This window comes from Pavona decussata, unplaced genomic scaffold (genome assembly GCF_977016875.1).
Source record: "Pavona decussata unplaced genomic scaffold, jaPavDecu1.1 SCAFFOLD_140, whole genome shotgun sequence".
Lineage (NCBI taxonomy): Eukaryota > Metazoa > Cnidaria > Anthozoa > Scleractinia > Agariciidae > Pavona > Pavona decussata.
The window spans coordinates 996,253-1,012,500 of record NW_028145553.1 but is presented as its reverse complement, the minus strand read 5'-3'; the positions used below and the strand labels follow the sequence as shown (position 1 = coordinate 1,012,500).

The 16,248-nt window shown below is 37.2% G+C and overlaps 1 protein-coding gene across 1 annotated transcript in view; it reads right to left on the bottom strand.

Annotated features, from left to right (window-relative positions):
• LOC146466859 (uncharacterized) overlaps window positions 1–16,106 on the bottom strand; it is a 31,111-nt gene extending 15,005 nt beyond the window's left edge. The window contains exons 1-6 of the mRNA XM_085126773.1: window positions 12,339–16,106; window positions 4,916–5,171; window positions 3,010–3,118; window positions 2,192–2,303; window positions 1,576–1,626; window positions 575–679 (exon numbers count right to left, since the gene is read on the bottom strand). Of these exons, the coding sequence (XP_084982899.1) occupies window positions 575–679; window positions 1,576–1,626; window positions 2,192–2,303; window positions 3,010–3,118; window positions 4,916–5,171; window positions 12,339–14,394 (2,689 nt within the window). The 5' untranslated portion in view covers window positions 14,395–16,106. The remainder of the gene's footprint in view (window positions 1–574; window positions 680–1,575; window positions 1,627–2,191; window positions 2,304–3,009; window positions 3,119–4,915; window positions 5,172–12,338) is intronic.
• Window positions 16,107–16,248: the final 142 nt, after the last annotated feature.

The following is a 16,248-nucleotide window of genomic DNA, read 5'->3' as shown; positions in this document are numbered from 1 at the left end:
CTGAATTTTACTGTAAATTGTCCACTAGGGCCCCGTTCAGACTAGCTGCCCGTCCCCGTTTCTCGGGCAGGGATACTAGTCTGAACATAGCTTTTTGTTGGTGCCCTAGCAAAAATCTGCACGCAATTTGTTTTCAAAACATTACTCATTCTTATTACCATAATCTAGAAATATAAAATAAAATAAAAACAAAGAAATCAACGTTTACTACAATAACATAAAAACCAAAATGCAACCAATATTTGATTGTGTATTTTAAGCCTGGTAAATGAATGAGGCCATTAAACTAACTCCCACGAGTCTCCTGTAGCTCTGTGGTAGAGTATCCGAACTAGTAATCGGAAGGTCTTAGGTTCGACTCCTGATAGGAGCACCCGGATTTCCTTTTTCCGAGTATGCCTGTGTCACTAATAACACATCATTCACTATCAATATACTGACTAATAAACAAAAATTATCAGTTATGAAGCTTAGAAGCTAAATTTAGGTCAACAGGAAACATCACAAGTTGTTTTTGTTTTCTTACATTCCTTTTCATTTTAACTTAAAATCATTGAAAGGCCATTTATCTTACCTTGTATTTCCATTTCAAACATATCCTCTTCCTCTGGATGAAAGCGCCGATAAATCTCTGACAGTATAACTTCACGTTCATCAGGAGAATCAATGCCAATCTCCTCTGGAATGCAAAGAATTGGTAAAAATATTTCCCAATATTACACAGTGGACCACAAAGAAATATAACATTAAATTTTCATGTACAAGTAGAATCACACTTTCGATGTAATTAAAACTGAAAATACTGAGATTTAACTCAGAATTCCTTCTCAGTTACTTAAAATAAACTGGAGTTTCTCGTGTAGCTTCAGGTATCACTCAAGCTGTGTTTACATGTTGAACAGTTGAGCTTTTCCTCTGATGGTTCAAATTGTTTGTACTGAGATTTCGCTGCGTTGTAAATAATCTCATCAACTGATAACCATAGTAAATAACCTTGTTTACCAAAGGAAACAAAAAAGGAATCTTGGGGGTGGGGGGGGGGGGGGAGGCACCCATAAAAACTTGACTGGGCAGCACAATTTCATTTCACCCACAATAGGGACCATATCTGACAAAGGAGGACTTTGCACTTGTTTTCCTGTTTTGTAGGTGGATATATAACTGTTAAATCTTCTTCTTTCACCACTAGCCAGCAAAATTAATATCTTTCTTTGGCTGCTTATAGCTGTTAATTTCATCCGTCATATCGGTTGTTATACAACATCTGTGGATATATACGAACAGAAGATAATTTCCTTGAAACAAAGTGAAATGCAGCTTTTCTTTGTTAAGTCTTGTGAAAAAATGACTGAGTGATAAGCTCCTTTTTGCAGTCTCAAAACTTGAAACTCAAACGTCAGAGCTCTCAACTCGAGGCTCAAAGTTTTTGAGCTTTGAGGATCGAAGATCGAGTTGTGTCATTTGATTCAAGTTTTGAGTGACGGTCAACTGACATTTCACTGGCACTATAACAAGATAACCCAAACTGTGGCTCAGAGGAAAAACCCTTGGAGCAAGTTGAAAAAATATACGCACCAAGTAACTGGAAATTAATGTTTTTCAGCATCTTTCCATCCACGTGATGTTCTGTGTGAAGGAACAGTAATTGGGTTATAAAATCATTCGGAATCATTGCAAATCAGTATAACCATTCCAAACCCCATGTTACACTGTAATAACTGTAACGTGTCACTGTATGGCAAACAGCATAAATGACCATGTGACCTTGTTAATCCTTTATTTGCTGCTTGCTGTTCTCAGCTTCTCCACAAAATTGAGTAGTTTTGCATTAGCATGAAAGGCCAGAATTGTTTTGTACTCTTCTCATTTATGTGCTCATTTTTTTAGAAAAACATTAAATGCGAAATTTATCTCATATGTGCTATTTGCTGTTAACGTGATTGTAAATCTCTCTTGACTAGTAATAACATGAAAAGTGCATCTGAAAATATTTTTGGCTTTCATTTGTGGCTCATGGACTTTGCTGTGCTCAGTCTACATGACATGAATACATGCAAAGTACTTTATAACATTTTTTCTGCCCTCTGAATCAGTCAATAATTATAAGTTCACATTACTATGTCTGCCCTCTAATTATTCTGCCCTCAATGTCTGCCCTCAATAATTATAAATTCCCGTTACTGACTACAACCTCTAAATTCTTCTGTAAAATGTCCCAGTCCAATGTAATCCAACCACTCTTGACAGTCATTTTCATTCCACACCTCCAAGGCAAGATTGTGAAATCTTCTGTCGTCTCTAGGCTAGATTCAATGAAATGAAACAGATTACATCAGTCACATAACTTGTATTAATGCAGTCATTAGACTCTTAAGGCAGTTAAATAGGTAAATGAGAGGTATTGAGATTTGCAAGTGAAGCGTAAGAAATTGGTGTGCAGGCACAAGATTGTTTCAGGTACAGAGGTGTTACATACACATATATATGGTATGCTGCATCACCAATAACATTTTACTTTTATTTACACTTCACAATGCAAATGATTGATTGATTAGCAACAACAATTGACCAGAAAATTACCTTTACAATAAATTACAAAACATTGACACTTTCTAAACAAATGAATAAAAGGTAACTTATTACATAAATAACTAGATATTAAATACTTATCCATGTATAATAAAAATATATAAATAAATCTCTTTATTTAAGAGTCAATGTATCTAGCGCAGAGCACTAAAAATTTGGGACACTTTCCAGATCAAATTGGAATTTAGAAATGTTGGTTTTTGAGTAGAGGGGCAAACTAGAGTACCTGGAGAAAAACCTCTCGGAGTGAGGATGAGAACCAACAACCGACTCAACCCACGTGAGGCCGATTCCAGGAATCAAACTTGGACCACATTGGTGGCAGGCGAGTGGTCTGACACCATTGTGCCATCCCCCTCCCCTAAAAACTAATAAAGTGAATATTTATGCACTGTCAGTTGTTTTATAGAATGTCTGTACCTGCTGTGCAAGCAGTGAAGGTGGAATGACCGGCGATGGAGCATGAACTTCATATCCATTCTCCATTACGTGTACTTCACCTAAATCTTCCCCTTCTCCCTCATCAGTGCTAAAAACACAAAAGTCAAATAATCATGAGTGAGTTAAATGCTGACACTGCATTTGTGCTGTGACCATTGTTTTGCTCAAACTGAAACTTTGGTAATTGTGAAGAACAGCTCTCCTAGAGCTCTGACTGTCGGCCAACTGTTGGTTGTCTGTCGGAAGACAGGTTACCGACAGTCCACGACAGGCTAACGACGGTTAACCAAAGCAGAAATTAACCTAACACTGAAACCCGATAGATATCGTAATACATAAACTATGTATCACCGATGCTTCACTCTGCTGGACAAGTATTCAAACACTATTTGAAGTTGATTTAACCCAAGAGTTATCTGTGTAATTTTCACCTACTGGACAAGCATTCAAAGACTATTCTTACACTATTTTAAGCTGGTTAACCCAAGCGTTAGGTAAAAGCTTACTGCGTAAGTCGCTCATAGAAATTGCCCTACAATGCATTTCGACACTTCACCGACAGGTCACCAACAGTTTGCCAAGAGTCGGCTGTTTGTCAGCCAACAATTTTGACCAAAACTACCGGCTGTTTGCCGGTCGTCTGTGACCAACTGTCAGCCACTTGTTGGTCAACAGTCGGCGAATAGTCGGTCAACTGTTGGTCAACTGTCGGCCGTATGTCGACCAACTGTCGCCCAACAGACAACCAACAGTTGGCCCACAGTTGGGGAGGAGAGCTGTTCTTCACAATTATGGAAACTTCAAGCAGCTGATCAATATGAGAATGTTTCACCTTGTCAATTAAGCATAAGTTAGAATATACTGTAAAGTGGCCAAACTTACGAAATGCACTGTCAGCCACTTGTTGGTCAACAGTCGGCCAATAGTCGGTCAACTGTTGGTCAACTGTCGGCCGTATGTCGACCAACCGTCGCCCAACAGACCACCAACAGTTGGCCCACAGTTGGGGAGGAGAGCTGTTCTTCACAATTATGGAAACTTCAAGCAGCTGATCAATATGAGAATGTTTCACCTTGTCAATTAAGCATAAGTTAGAATATACTGTAAAGTGGCCAAACTTATGTTACAATGCACTTCGACACTTCACCGACAGGTCACCAACAGTTTGCCAAGAGTCGGCTGTTTGTCAGCCAACAATTTTGACCAAAACTACCGGCTGTTTGCCGGTCGTCTGTGACCAACTGTCAGCCACTTGTTGGTCAACAGTCGGCGAATAGTCGGTCAACTGTTGGTCAACTGTCGGCCGTATGTTGACCAACCGTCGCCCAACAGACAACCAACAGTTGGCCCACAGTTGGGGAGGAGAGCTGTTCTTCACAATTATGGAAACTTCAAGCAGCTGATCAATATGAGAATGTTTCACCTTGTCAATTAAGCATAAGTTAGAATATACTGTAAAGTGGCCAAACTTATGACTAAGAAAATACATGTACTTTTTCAATCCCTACTTTTCATTGCACATGTTCAGAGGGACTAAGGCCAATATATGTATTTTCATACCATACTTAGGGACATAGGGACACACTAGGGGACATGACAAAGGCACAAATTTGTGTGTCATGAAGCAGGAACAAAGGGGGTCCCACTCGGGAATGGAATTTTTTTGGTGACAATTTTTATTCCAGGGTAAACACTTTTTAACTTCTCCCAGAATCATATTAACAGGGAGGGAGGGACCACAGGCAATGGCTCCAGTATCCATTTGAAATGAAAACAAATCACCCAAAACAAGGATATTTGTCCATACAGGGAGGGGATTTGAAGACAAAATCTTCAACACAAATTTAGTTAATTGCCCAAGTCTGCCCAAAACTGACAACAGTACCTTGCAAACATTGGAGGTGGTTGAAACAACATTTCATCGGTCTCTTCCATTTCTGACTCTGACAACTCAGTAATTTCTTGTATATGAGGACTATCCATCAGTCCATTGTTGTCATCTGGATCCAATTCAGTGATATCTTGAATACGAGGTTGATTAATCACCTCATCACTGTCATCTTGATCGGTGATGTCTTGTATACTAGGATGACTACTCAAGTCTTCATCATCATCCTCAACCAATTCGGGATCCTCAATTCCTTTTTAACCATAAAAACACAGTCAATGTAAGCCCAACTATCATCATGTTGTAATCAACAATATATTGCATTACCGTTAAGCTTGACTGTAGCTTGAAAGTCTATTCACATTTCAAATTTAAGGCAGTCATGCAAGATCATACTCCTACAATATAATAATGCATACATTGTGATAAATTATGAATATGTTATCACCATATATCCACTTGGTTTGGCATAAGTTAGGCTCAACATTTGAATCAACTTTGCACAACAATAATGCAACAGAGTTCGCTGTGCTTAAATTGCTTGGCATGACAGTTGATTAAGGCGCCATGTTAGCCTTGTACTTAATTCATGCTAATTAATAACATAAATTGAGTTTGACACAATGATGGTGTAACATTTGAACTGGGCCTAAGCTCTCACCACAGTGTATAGGGTTGTTGTAGATATGAAAATTCTAGTGATCCGCAGAAAAACAGTGAAGTTAGATATGACGATATCCTAACCAAACCTACGGGTACTGACCTCAGGGTCAGTTACCTAGAGCTGAATTAAACACTAAAACAATTGCTTACGACTGCATGCTGCTTGTAACATGCCAAACGTCAGATACAATCATCATAAGTCAACAATGTCTCAACGTTTTAAAACATTTCTCAAAATCGTACAATTTTACATGTCCTGGAAGACGATTGCAGGTAAGTCATAGGTTTGATCATTTGCTTATGACTGTCATATGGGACTTCTGTGCCCCATGCTCCTTGTAACATGCAAAACATTGGGTACGATCTTCATCACATAACGTAACATAACATTATATTTATTTAAGATGAGGAAAATAAAATTAAAAAACAGCATCTTGAAAAGGAAAAACTAGAGGTTAATTAAGCCATATGACATTTCCTTAGTAAAAAGATTAAAAAGATATAAGCTACATATGTACATTTAGTATATAAAATCGCAAAATATTTAGGGACACTGATGCACAACAACCACAATAAATGGGCAGCTAATGCATATTAAGGAATCCTTCTGGCGCAGTTCTTAAAACGGTATATGCTCCCAGCCTCAACAATAGACCCTGGTAGACTATTCAGTCCTGCACAATTCCTCAACAATGACTCAAGCATTTTAAAACATTTCTCAAAATCCTACAATTTTACATGTCCTGCCAGACAATTGTGGTAAGTTGTAGGTTTAATCTATGTGAGACAAACAATTTGTAGGTTTGTCATACATGTCATACACAAAGACATTGCAGCTTACAGGTAATGCCAGGCGTCAAATCTGGAATAACTATTCTTATAAAAAGAAAACTAGAGGTCAAACTTGATAATGATGCAATTGGAATGTTGTTGGTGCCAGGTGTCTCAGAATCGAACCTTACTCCTGAACCCTTACCTCTCACGAGCGGAAGCTGAAAATATCCATACAGTATACTGTTTATTCTCAAAAATCATTGAATTCAAAATAAACAGATTTCATTAGCCAATGGTTTAAAAAAACCTAGTATTAAGCTATCACTGCATCATCTTTTGAGAAATGATTTAGTATCACTAAGTATTTATTATTGTAATAACTTTATTGTTACAAACTTGCACATCATATAGATCTATGGAACGTGGCTGGTGCCAGAGTTCTTGGAACAACTTAGATCAAACCCTTCACATTTAAGGGCACTCAAGTCCAAAGTGAAAGTATGCAAAAAACAATATTAATTTTAACAGCAAACAGCAAAATAAGGACAAAGGTGATCACTCAATAGCTTCTTTTTAAATGTCAACCTAATTGTAGGAGCACAGCCAGAGACTCTCAAATTAGAAAAATCTTATACAGCATAATAAAATAGACCACGAGGGAGCATTACTATGAATCCTCACTTGAATGGCTTTCCACTTTTACAGAATTTCATCCATAGAGTTACAGAAATTTTGTTACCTTGCCCAAATTATATTAACTTTTAATTTCCAGACCAGGTACTATTAAATTTTATGAACAAAATATGCTTGTTATAAATTAACAAGTTTCCAAGAAATAAACTTCAAATCTCTTCCTTAGTGTTGCTTTAAACACAACAACAATAAAGATTTCTTGGTTAACACATTTACTATTCTTGCCAACATCAAATGCTATGCTTGAAATTATAAAGCTGGATCTCAAAAATTATACAAACATATTCCTATGCAGAGAGATCCAGGTATCATCTTACACCTCTACAATGGCCACCAAAAATGAAGTTTATACTAATTTTGAGCATAGAATGATTTATACCTGTGAATATTATGACTTTAAGTTTACTGTGAAGCCCATATGGTTGGAATCCTTCTTGTTACTTTGAACTTTTTGCACTTGTAAAGGTCTACCGCTTAAACTAAAGTCAACCTGTATGGATGCTCTCATGGATCAACTCACGTCACATTAGTTCCCTGTTGTTCAGAAGTAAAATTTACATTGATTGTTCACTTATAACACTTGCTTAAATTAATTTTGTTAGCATTGGTTTAATAACTGTAGTTCAAGTCATTTTACATTCTTCTGAAAGTGGATTAATTTTAATTTTACTGTGCATCCCTTGAAGTGTCATGTATACGAGTGAACAAATTCGTAGGATAACAAATATAACAGAGTTCCCTCTGTGTACAGTACCTAGAGACTAAACTTCACATACATGTAATTTTACCTCAACCTAAGTGTGCAATATGGCTACCTTTATGAAGACTGATTTAGATGGAACTAATTTTGCTTGCGACTGTAGACCGTCGTAGATGATCTCTATAGTGCATGTTGCTTGCATCATGCATATCCAATTCTTGTTATTCAAGATCATCTGTGCTTATGATTTTCATAGGTTTTAAAATCCTGACATTCTAAATACTGTTGTGCCAAGTTTCCGAACCAATTTGTATTGAAAGTTTACCCTCTGTGTGTTGCATACAATTAAGTCTAAATCTGCCTTAGACAGAGACTTAATAGTCGTGTCCCTTTGGTGCCTTCGTAAGAGATTCAACTCTGTACAATATACATGTATATAAATTTACGAAAACTCCACCACAATGACTTACTCTGACAACCACAATTTTCAAAGCATAAACCTATTAAAATGACTTAATTGTTAGCTTGTTATCGTTAAGAGTTGTTTCCCACACTATTTATGATTTAATGTAAGCATCACTACGTTACAAATCCATTCAAAGATTACTCACGGCAAGTTCAACTGTTGGCCCAATGTGTTATGTGGCATGTATCATGTATCATTCAAGGAAAGTTGTGAGCAAAAGCACAATACTTTACTACAGACGTGCAGTCACAATATAACATGAGTTTAGAGTAAAAATACCGATGACATGAAACAGCGTGAAACGTGTGCCAAAGTTTGTTTTGGCTGATATCAATAATTTAAACTTTATATCTGCTTTTCAATACTGGAAGGGCTTTGGAAGACTTGGAATTTAGTTACAGTTTCAAAGAAAAGTAGTCACCTTGATTCAAGCTTTTTCATAGCCAATGAATTAACACATTAAACACTCCGTGATCACTGAAATCATTGACCGAGATATTTGTTTAACATCAAGTCTTCTTTAAATTATACTACTTCACAACTTAGGTATCCCTTATCCAGTAAGATTCCCAGTTTATTTTTGGTAGAAACAACTGACGTTAAGACTTACTGTGAAAAACAGCCGGAATTTTAAAAGGGAATATTATTTTTTGTAAGGTTAGTTACAGCCTCATATTGTAAGTCTACATGAACGTGATGACACTTTCAATCACCATTTTTTAAAAGTACATTTTATATTGAAGTGCATACCACGACCAACATATTTTTCAAACATCAAGTTTCACCAACCTTCCTCTGAATGGCTCATTCTTCCCAGAAATAAGTGAAAACCAGAAGACACAAATGGAACCTGCTTATCGATTCTCGGCAAATTTCTCACACTAATATCCTCCTATTAAGAGCTTTCCACAGGAAGAGGGAAAGAGTTGAATGCTTCGTGAGCAATACAAAAGGTATACATTTCAGTTTTTATTGTGACAATAAAATGGCCATTAATCAATAACAATGGCAGTTGTGCCAATCTAAAACCACCACTGCATGGCTTTCATGCAACAGTGACACTTTTCAAAATAGCATTGTCAAAATTGCATGCTAAAATTAACCAGTGACTTGTTAATTAATCAACATATTAAGTGTGAATAGTCAGCTGCCTAATTTCTGTACAATGAACACTTACCACCCACTTCTACCTCGATAAGGAATTGAAGAGGTCGTCGCACAACTTCTAATATAAACATTTTTCTCAATCTTCAAGTTCTTTGAATCTTATTTCTTGCGGGTTGCAAATATAAGAGGAAAAGGACATCACTCACTCCAGGAGTGTGTAGTTGTCTCAACAAAGCAATTTTGAATCCAAAAAGAAAAAACACAACTTACAGACAGGCAAAATGAAAACTGTGGTTTCACTCTTGTTCAATATTTTAAATCCTATAGCTATCTTAAATTTTTGACAGCACAACAGGATTGTAAAATCTCTGGAAAAATCTGAAAATTCTCAAAATTAATCAGAAACTTCAATTATAACTATTTATATTATAATTACAAATCAATGAAGGAATTATCCAGGCATATAAAACTATATTCTTACAGATTTTTATTTGCCTGCGTTGTGTGACTGCATACCTCAACTGCAACATGATATTGGTCCAATATTACAACAATGCTAACATCAGTTTAATGAATATCAAAATTTCTTTTAAAGCCACAATATAAATCAATTAGCCAAAAGGGCTAATATAAGAATCTTGTGAATGAATAAATTTAGTATTTTGCACCAAAAATAATTATTAATATGATAGAGGAATTCAACTTAAACAGAGTTAGTATGTTTTATTTCAGTAGGAACAAGTTGGACAACAAGTTGCAGTGTACAAACTTATTACAATTTTGATGTTACACTGTACTTCCAGTCATAAGGAATATTGAATGTAAACAGTTAGGGATTCCAGCAGAAGATGTTAACATGCTAGAGTTCAGAAATGGCCAACTTGAAGAGAACTAAGGTATGATTACTTAAAGATTCAAGAGAGAAAATGGATCAGTGACATTAAAGATGTCCTATTTTAGGAAACTTCAAACAAATTTGTGAAAGACTTATCATTAAGAACATGAATGCATAACAGTCATGTTGTTGAACATGTTTCAGATCATGACTACAATCTAACCTTGGTTATCTGGACTTGCTAAGACTTTTAAAAAGGCAGAGTACTTAATCAAGAATCCAGATGACAAAAAAACATATTTTAATTTGACATACCCAACTGACCTTTTGATCAAACAAGATTATGAGTGATCCTATTATAAATATCTGTATCAATTAGCAAATAAATTTATTCTTTCTTTTTGTCATCCTGGCCTGTCTAGATTAGCTTCGCTACCTGCGGCACCAAGAAATTGTAAATGCAATTTTTTTAAAAAAACATCTTATAAAGTTGAAGTTGAAGTTGAAGTTGTTTGCGCAAAATCATTAACATATGGAGAAAATAACCACATGCTTCGCTTTGTCTCTTTTCAGGATGGACATACTAACTTTCCCAAAATGGCATTTTCTCAGTTGGTGAGGCTGCTTTTTTGAAACATAAATCCACTGAAAAAGGCAAAGCCCAAAGCATTTGGACTTCTTTTGGAAACTTTGGCGTTTTTCTTCCTTTCATCTTTAATCATCATGTGTTTTACTAAGTGCCACACACCAACTGAACTTTTCAGTTGTTATAGTGTTTCCTCATGCAATTCCCAAAAGGGATCAGCATCTAATTTCTCCTTAGAATATCAGTTCATGAAAATAAAGGAAATCATCACCAAAGATGATGATGATGTCTTGAGATGTCAAGGAAAATTATCCTTACTAGCTCCATAAGAAATATGAGGAGCTCAGTGAGGAGAATATGTATTCACTTAATAGGTGGGGTTCAAAGGTTAATTATTAACTATTAATAATCTCTTTGACCTAGCTTGCTGAGTTCACATGCAGAGAGATAAGAGAGATGTAGAATAATGTTTACGGCAAATGTGCGATCCGTGTTAATACTTTCTCGAAAACTTTTCATGGGGACATAGATGAGAATAGTGCTAAATAATTTTGGCTTTTGATGCTAATGCAAAACTACTGAATTTTACTAAGAACCTGAAAATGGCAAGGGGCAAATGAAGGTTAACCATGGTCCAAGGTCATCTCTGCCTTTTGTCGTTTGCTGTAAACATAATTCTGAATCTATTCACCCCCTCCTTTTCTTTGTTCATGTGTCCAGACCTATATGAACTCAGCCAATAATTTTGTACTGCTCTTTTCTAACTGTGATTCCATTTGAGAGAGACAAACAGGTTCATCTCCCTTACTAATGGTAATACCGTCAGTTGCATCTAAGCGTGTACACGGGAGGGAAAAACATTTTCTAGTTGGGTGCAAACATGACATGTTTTGGTGCCAAATGTTCGAAGTTTGGAGTAGGCAGCTGTTGTTGACTTGATTTGTTTTTGCTCAACAAAATATTCTTTGCAAGCATTTTTAGATGTTAAGAATACTTTCTAGAGGCAAGTGTGCTGTTTCTGAGCAAGAAATATGCCTGCAAGTTGAGAAAAATCAAATAAGCTGTGGAACGCGCTGATCTGGCGCGAGTCACAGTTTGCTTTAACAGTTGTCAAACTTCAAATGTCTAATGACAAAACACATCATGATATGTCTGGCATCCTATTAGAACATGTTTTTTTGTGTCATGTCCATACTTACAGATGCAACCGACGGTAGTAAAGTGCAGTAACACAGAGAACATCCAAACTCACTCCACATGTAGGTCCCTGGAAATTCTAAGGTGTGTGTGTGTGTGGGGGGGGGGGGGGGGGGGAAGAGACAGTTTGAAAAGCTAAAGTTTTTAAACCTAAATTGGAATTTCCAGAGGGTGGGGGCCAAAACCAAAAATCTTCTGGGGGAGGGTATGGATATTTTCTGGAACAACATGATCAAGCCAACAAATATTTTACATACAGTATATATCTGGACCAAACAAGGTTGGTCAATATTAAACATCTCTTTCTTGCAGTCAAAATGATCAGCACACTCCAGGTTTGGTGAAAGTTATTTCCAAATAACAAGTGGAATATACTGATTATTTTGACTGTAAACCAACCTTTTACTCTCTCCATCTTCTCTCTTGCAGACTCAAGATCTTCAAACGTGATGTCCTCATCCTCTAGGCTCCCATCATCTAGACCTAAGTCCAGATCCTCTTCCTCATCAGAATATTCATCATAAGCTTCAACATTATTGTCTTCAGCATAAAGACTACTGTTAGATTCAGAATTGTTTTCATGCGTCATAGACTGATTCTGCACTCTGCCAAAGGAAGATGCAATTTTTTTACCTTCATCTGAAGTTTCCGTGTCATACCCATGCACCAATGGATCGCTGAAGACTTCACCATCATATTGAATGACAACTTTTGGCAAAGTCCGTCCTGAGCTACCCTGCTGTTTTTCCATGTCATCATTTTCGTCGCCCCTGTTGTCATTTTCATAATCACTGATTTCATTTTTTACCATTCTTTCACTTCTGTCTGAAGTCCTTGTACCAGAAACAAATGGTAATGTTTCATTAGTTTCAATTTCGATGGCCTTTTCAGCACTATTGTTGACATCATATTCAAGCATAACAGTGGGTTCCGGGCTTGTGGTCTTACCCATACCAAACTTGTCTGGTGAATAAGAATGTTGTCCAGACTTTGCAGTATTACTATTACCTGAGCCTGAAGCAAAATTTGGTTTTACTCTCGAATCTTGCACATTGTTACTCCTCTGAAAACTGCTATCCGTAGTTCTATCTTTGGGACCAAAAGCCCAAGTTTTCATGTTCATTCCATTGTCCTGATCTTGTGGCAAAGAACCAACAAAACTTTTTTCAACTTGCATACCAGGTAATCTTTCATAGCTTGTGTCTCGTGGATTTGAATTACCTGTAACTAAATCTACAGGTGAATTATAGTCATGAATCTCTACTGCATTCTCAGGATTTGTTTTCTCCGGGTCATCACCTAATGTAACTGGTTTGAAACGTCTGCGACGTGATGACGGATTCTTATCAACTGGTTTACGCTGCCTGGAACTGTAAGGTGTCTCATATTTGGACAGTCGTGATGTTATGGCAGAGTCTAGAGACGTCCGTTGGTCTGGGTTACCAGCTCCTACTTTCGGCATACCATGTGCGTGATTACTGTCAGACCGAGTCTGTCCATACCCCTGCCATTTTGCTATTCTTGATGGCGGGCTGTCATTTGATGGTGCTCTGTTATTTGATTCTATAAATCTATTAAGCCCATTAACTTCATTTTGATGTTCAGTGGATTTGCCGAACTTTGTTGACAAATCATAATCAAAGTTTGATTCATTGGCCGTTTTCGTTGCTTTTCCAAACATACTTCCTTGCAATAAAGGCTTTTCTTCTTTGTTTAAAGTATCATCGTCTAAAGAAGGCGAAATATCGTCTTCCAACGGTGGTGGCGAAGTAGGCAAAGGTGGAGGTTCCATAGTTTGGTCAGTTTCTTTATCTACCATCTTGTCACTTGTCATACCACTAGCTTGATCAGATTTCCCATCCACATCTTGAACATTGACACGATTTCGGTTTCTGTCAGGCTTTGGAAGAACTTCAGGGGGATTCACGCGATTTTTAATCCCCAACTTTGGCGAAGTTCGCGAAACCGAAAACTCGTTGTTAGAACTCGATAACCCGACATCGTTACTGAGAATAAGAGCGGGCGAAAACGTGGTTCTCTCTTTGATACGAGCAGCTGGATCTTTCTTGGTCTTTTCTAAGTTTTCTAGCTCCGAAGACGAGCGGTAAACACCCGCAGGATCAACTGCTGTAGAGTCGTGTTCCAATTTCCTTCGCGCCAAAGGAGACGGTGTTCTTCGGCCAGGATTTCGAGGTCGTGTTTTCGTTAACTTATTATCGAGAGTATGCTCAGTTTGTGGCGGCAAAAAAGATCCTTTGCCATCGGTTAAACTTGCATTTGAAGACACGTTCAAATTCTCTGGAGTGGAGGCTTTGGCATTTTTCGATGGCAAGTACCTCGATGAACTCGAGAAATAATCTCCCCTAGAACTCGAAAGACCGTACGGTTTCTTCGAGTCCGGCTTCGACAAACCAGGCAGCGCGAATGCGCTTGAAGGCAAAACTCTCTCAGCCATATTGCCACAATTGCGTTGTAACTTGAACACTAAACATTGCCATGAATGGTTGTATAGTTTAAGGGTTTCAAAGCCAAAAGAAAAGTAGGATAAACGTTAGCGTGAGTAACGAACCACTCAGCTGTGCATTTCAGTCTTTAGTGTAAACTACGCGTAATTATGCAAATTTATGAACAGTGTTTATTCTCTCACACATTCCTTTGTCACGCCGTCTGATTGACATGACAAACAAAATTTGAACACAATTTTTGACCAAAAATACAAGACAGACAAGATTACGATTTCCTTGATGGATAGAAAAATAAAAGAACACTTTGAAATTAAATGGATATAAAGCTAGCGTTAAGTGTTAAAAACAATGTTGAACAATTAAGCCCTACAAGAAATTTTAATCTCTGAATACAATTCACCCCTAATTGCGTTAATCCGCCCTTGGCCTTTCGTTCATTCTCCCTTCTCGTTTACATTGAGTGGTTAAAAGCCCCAAAAGTGATCAGCATCAAATTTCTCCTTGCAATATCAATGCTTTTTTAACCCATGAGGTCATGAGAATTAAGGACAGGATCACCGAAAGTGAATTTCTTGATATTTTAATAATTTCTCCCCAGTACTTTTATAAGAAAACTACCTATCAGGGTTAATAAAAACTACGATAGTCTAAGCAGTCTAAGTCTTACTTTTTAATGTGTGCGCATTTCTCTGTTCTCTGAGTTTTTAGACTCAATTTCCCTTCCTTTTTTTTCAATGTGTGCACATTTCTTATCAACTCAATCTTTGTACATGTTTCCCCGGGATGTTTCATATCCTGTTGGTTGACTTGTTGTGTCTCTTCTCATATTGGTCATAACGTTGCGAGTTGCTGATATTAAAACAAATAAATACAAGACAAACCGTTCTTCTTTGTTCGTATAATCAGAATATTTTTATACTTTCTTCATAACTTGCAAATCTTTCTGGTATTTCTAATGATTGGGACTGCGGGCATTTTAGAAAAATTTTCACATACTGTATATAGCAGATTGTTATTTTTAATAATCGTTTCAAATTTGTATTGTTTGTTTTGTTGTTGTTGTTTACTATACAGTATTCTCTTTCGGTAACACTTTAAGGGCCCAAAATCTCTTCATAGTGGCATCTCAGTGTATAGCTTTGTTCCTGACGGAATAAAGACTATTCTTGTGCTGACAATCCTATATCCTTTTGTACTGCGCAACACGTACAGGACAGGCTCTTGCTGATTCTCAATAACAGGAAAATTGTAAACGACAATAGCCACATCCTGCACGAACAAGCGAAATTCCACAACAATTTTACACCGGTTTAGCCTTCTGTACACACTAAAGTCACGTTCTCGACCAACTAAATTGGATCTTTTTGACAACTCTATCCCCGATAATATAAGTTTGAAAATCACAGTGCCCACTTGAGGCCGGCTGAAAAAGAGCTTTTTTCAAAACACAGATGTCACAACGATGCATGAGTACATGTTCAACCCTGTATTTAGCCTTTCAGTGGGCGAGGAGCATTTCAGTGTGAACGGAAAACGTCCGATGCGTTTTCGGGTCAAAAACACCGTTTAAAATTATCGGGATTAGTGTAAACAGGGCTTTAGGCAACAAGTAATCTATACTACTCTGCCTTGCAAAGAAAAGTCCAAAGACCTTGTACCAAGATCGTATCTTAGTAGTTGTCAATATACGCGGGTTGTGTAAATTGTCTTTGTATATTTGTTGGAAATAAAAATAAATTGAAATTGTTGTTGTCGTTGATTGTGTAATTTGTATCTCCCAACCGACTTCACCGCGCAATTGTAAAGGCTCGCTGGATTGTCTTCCCGACATGTTTATTCCAGGC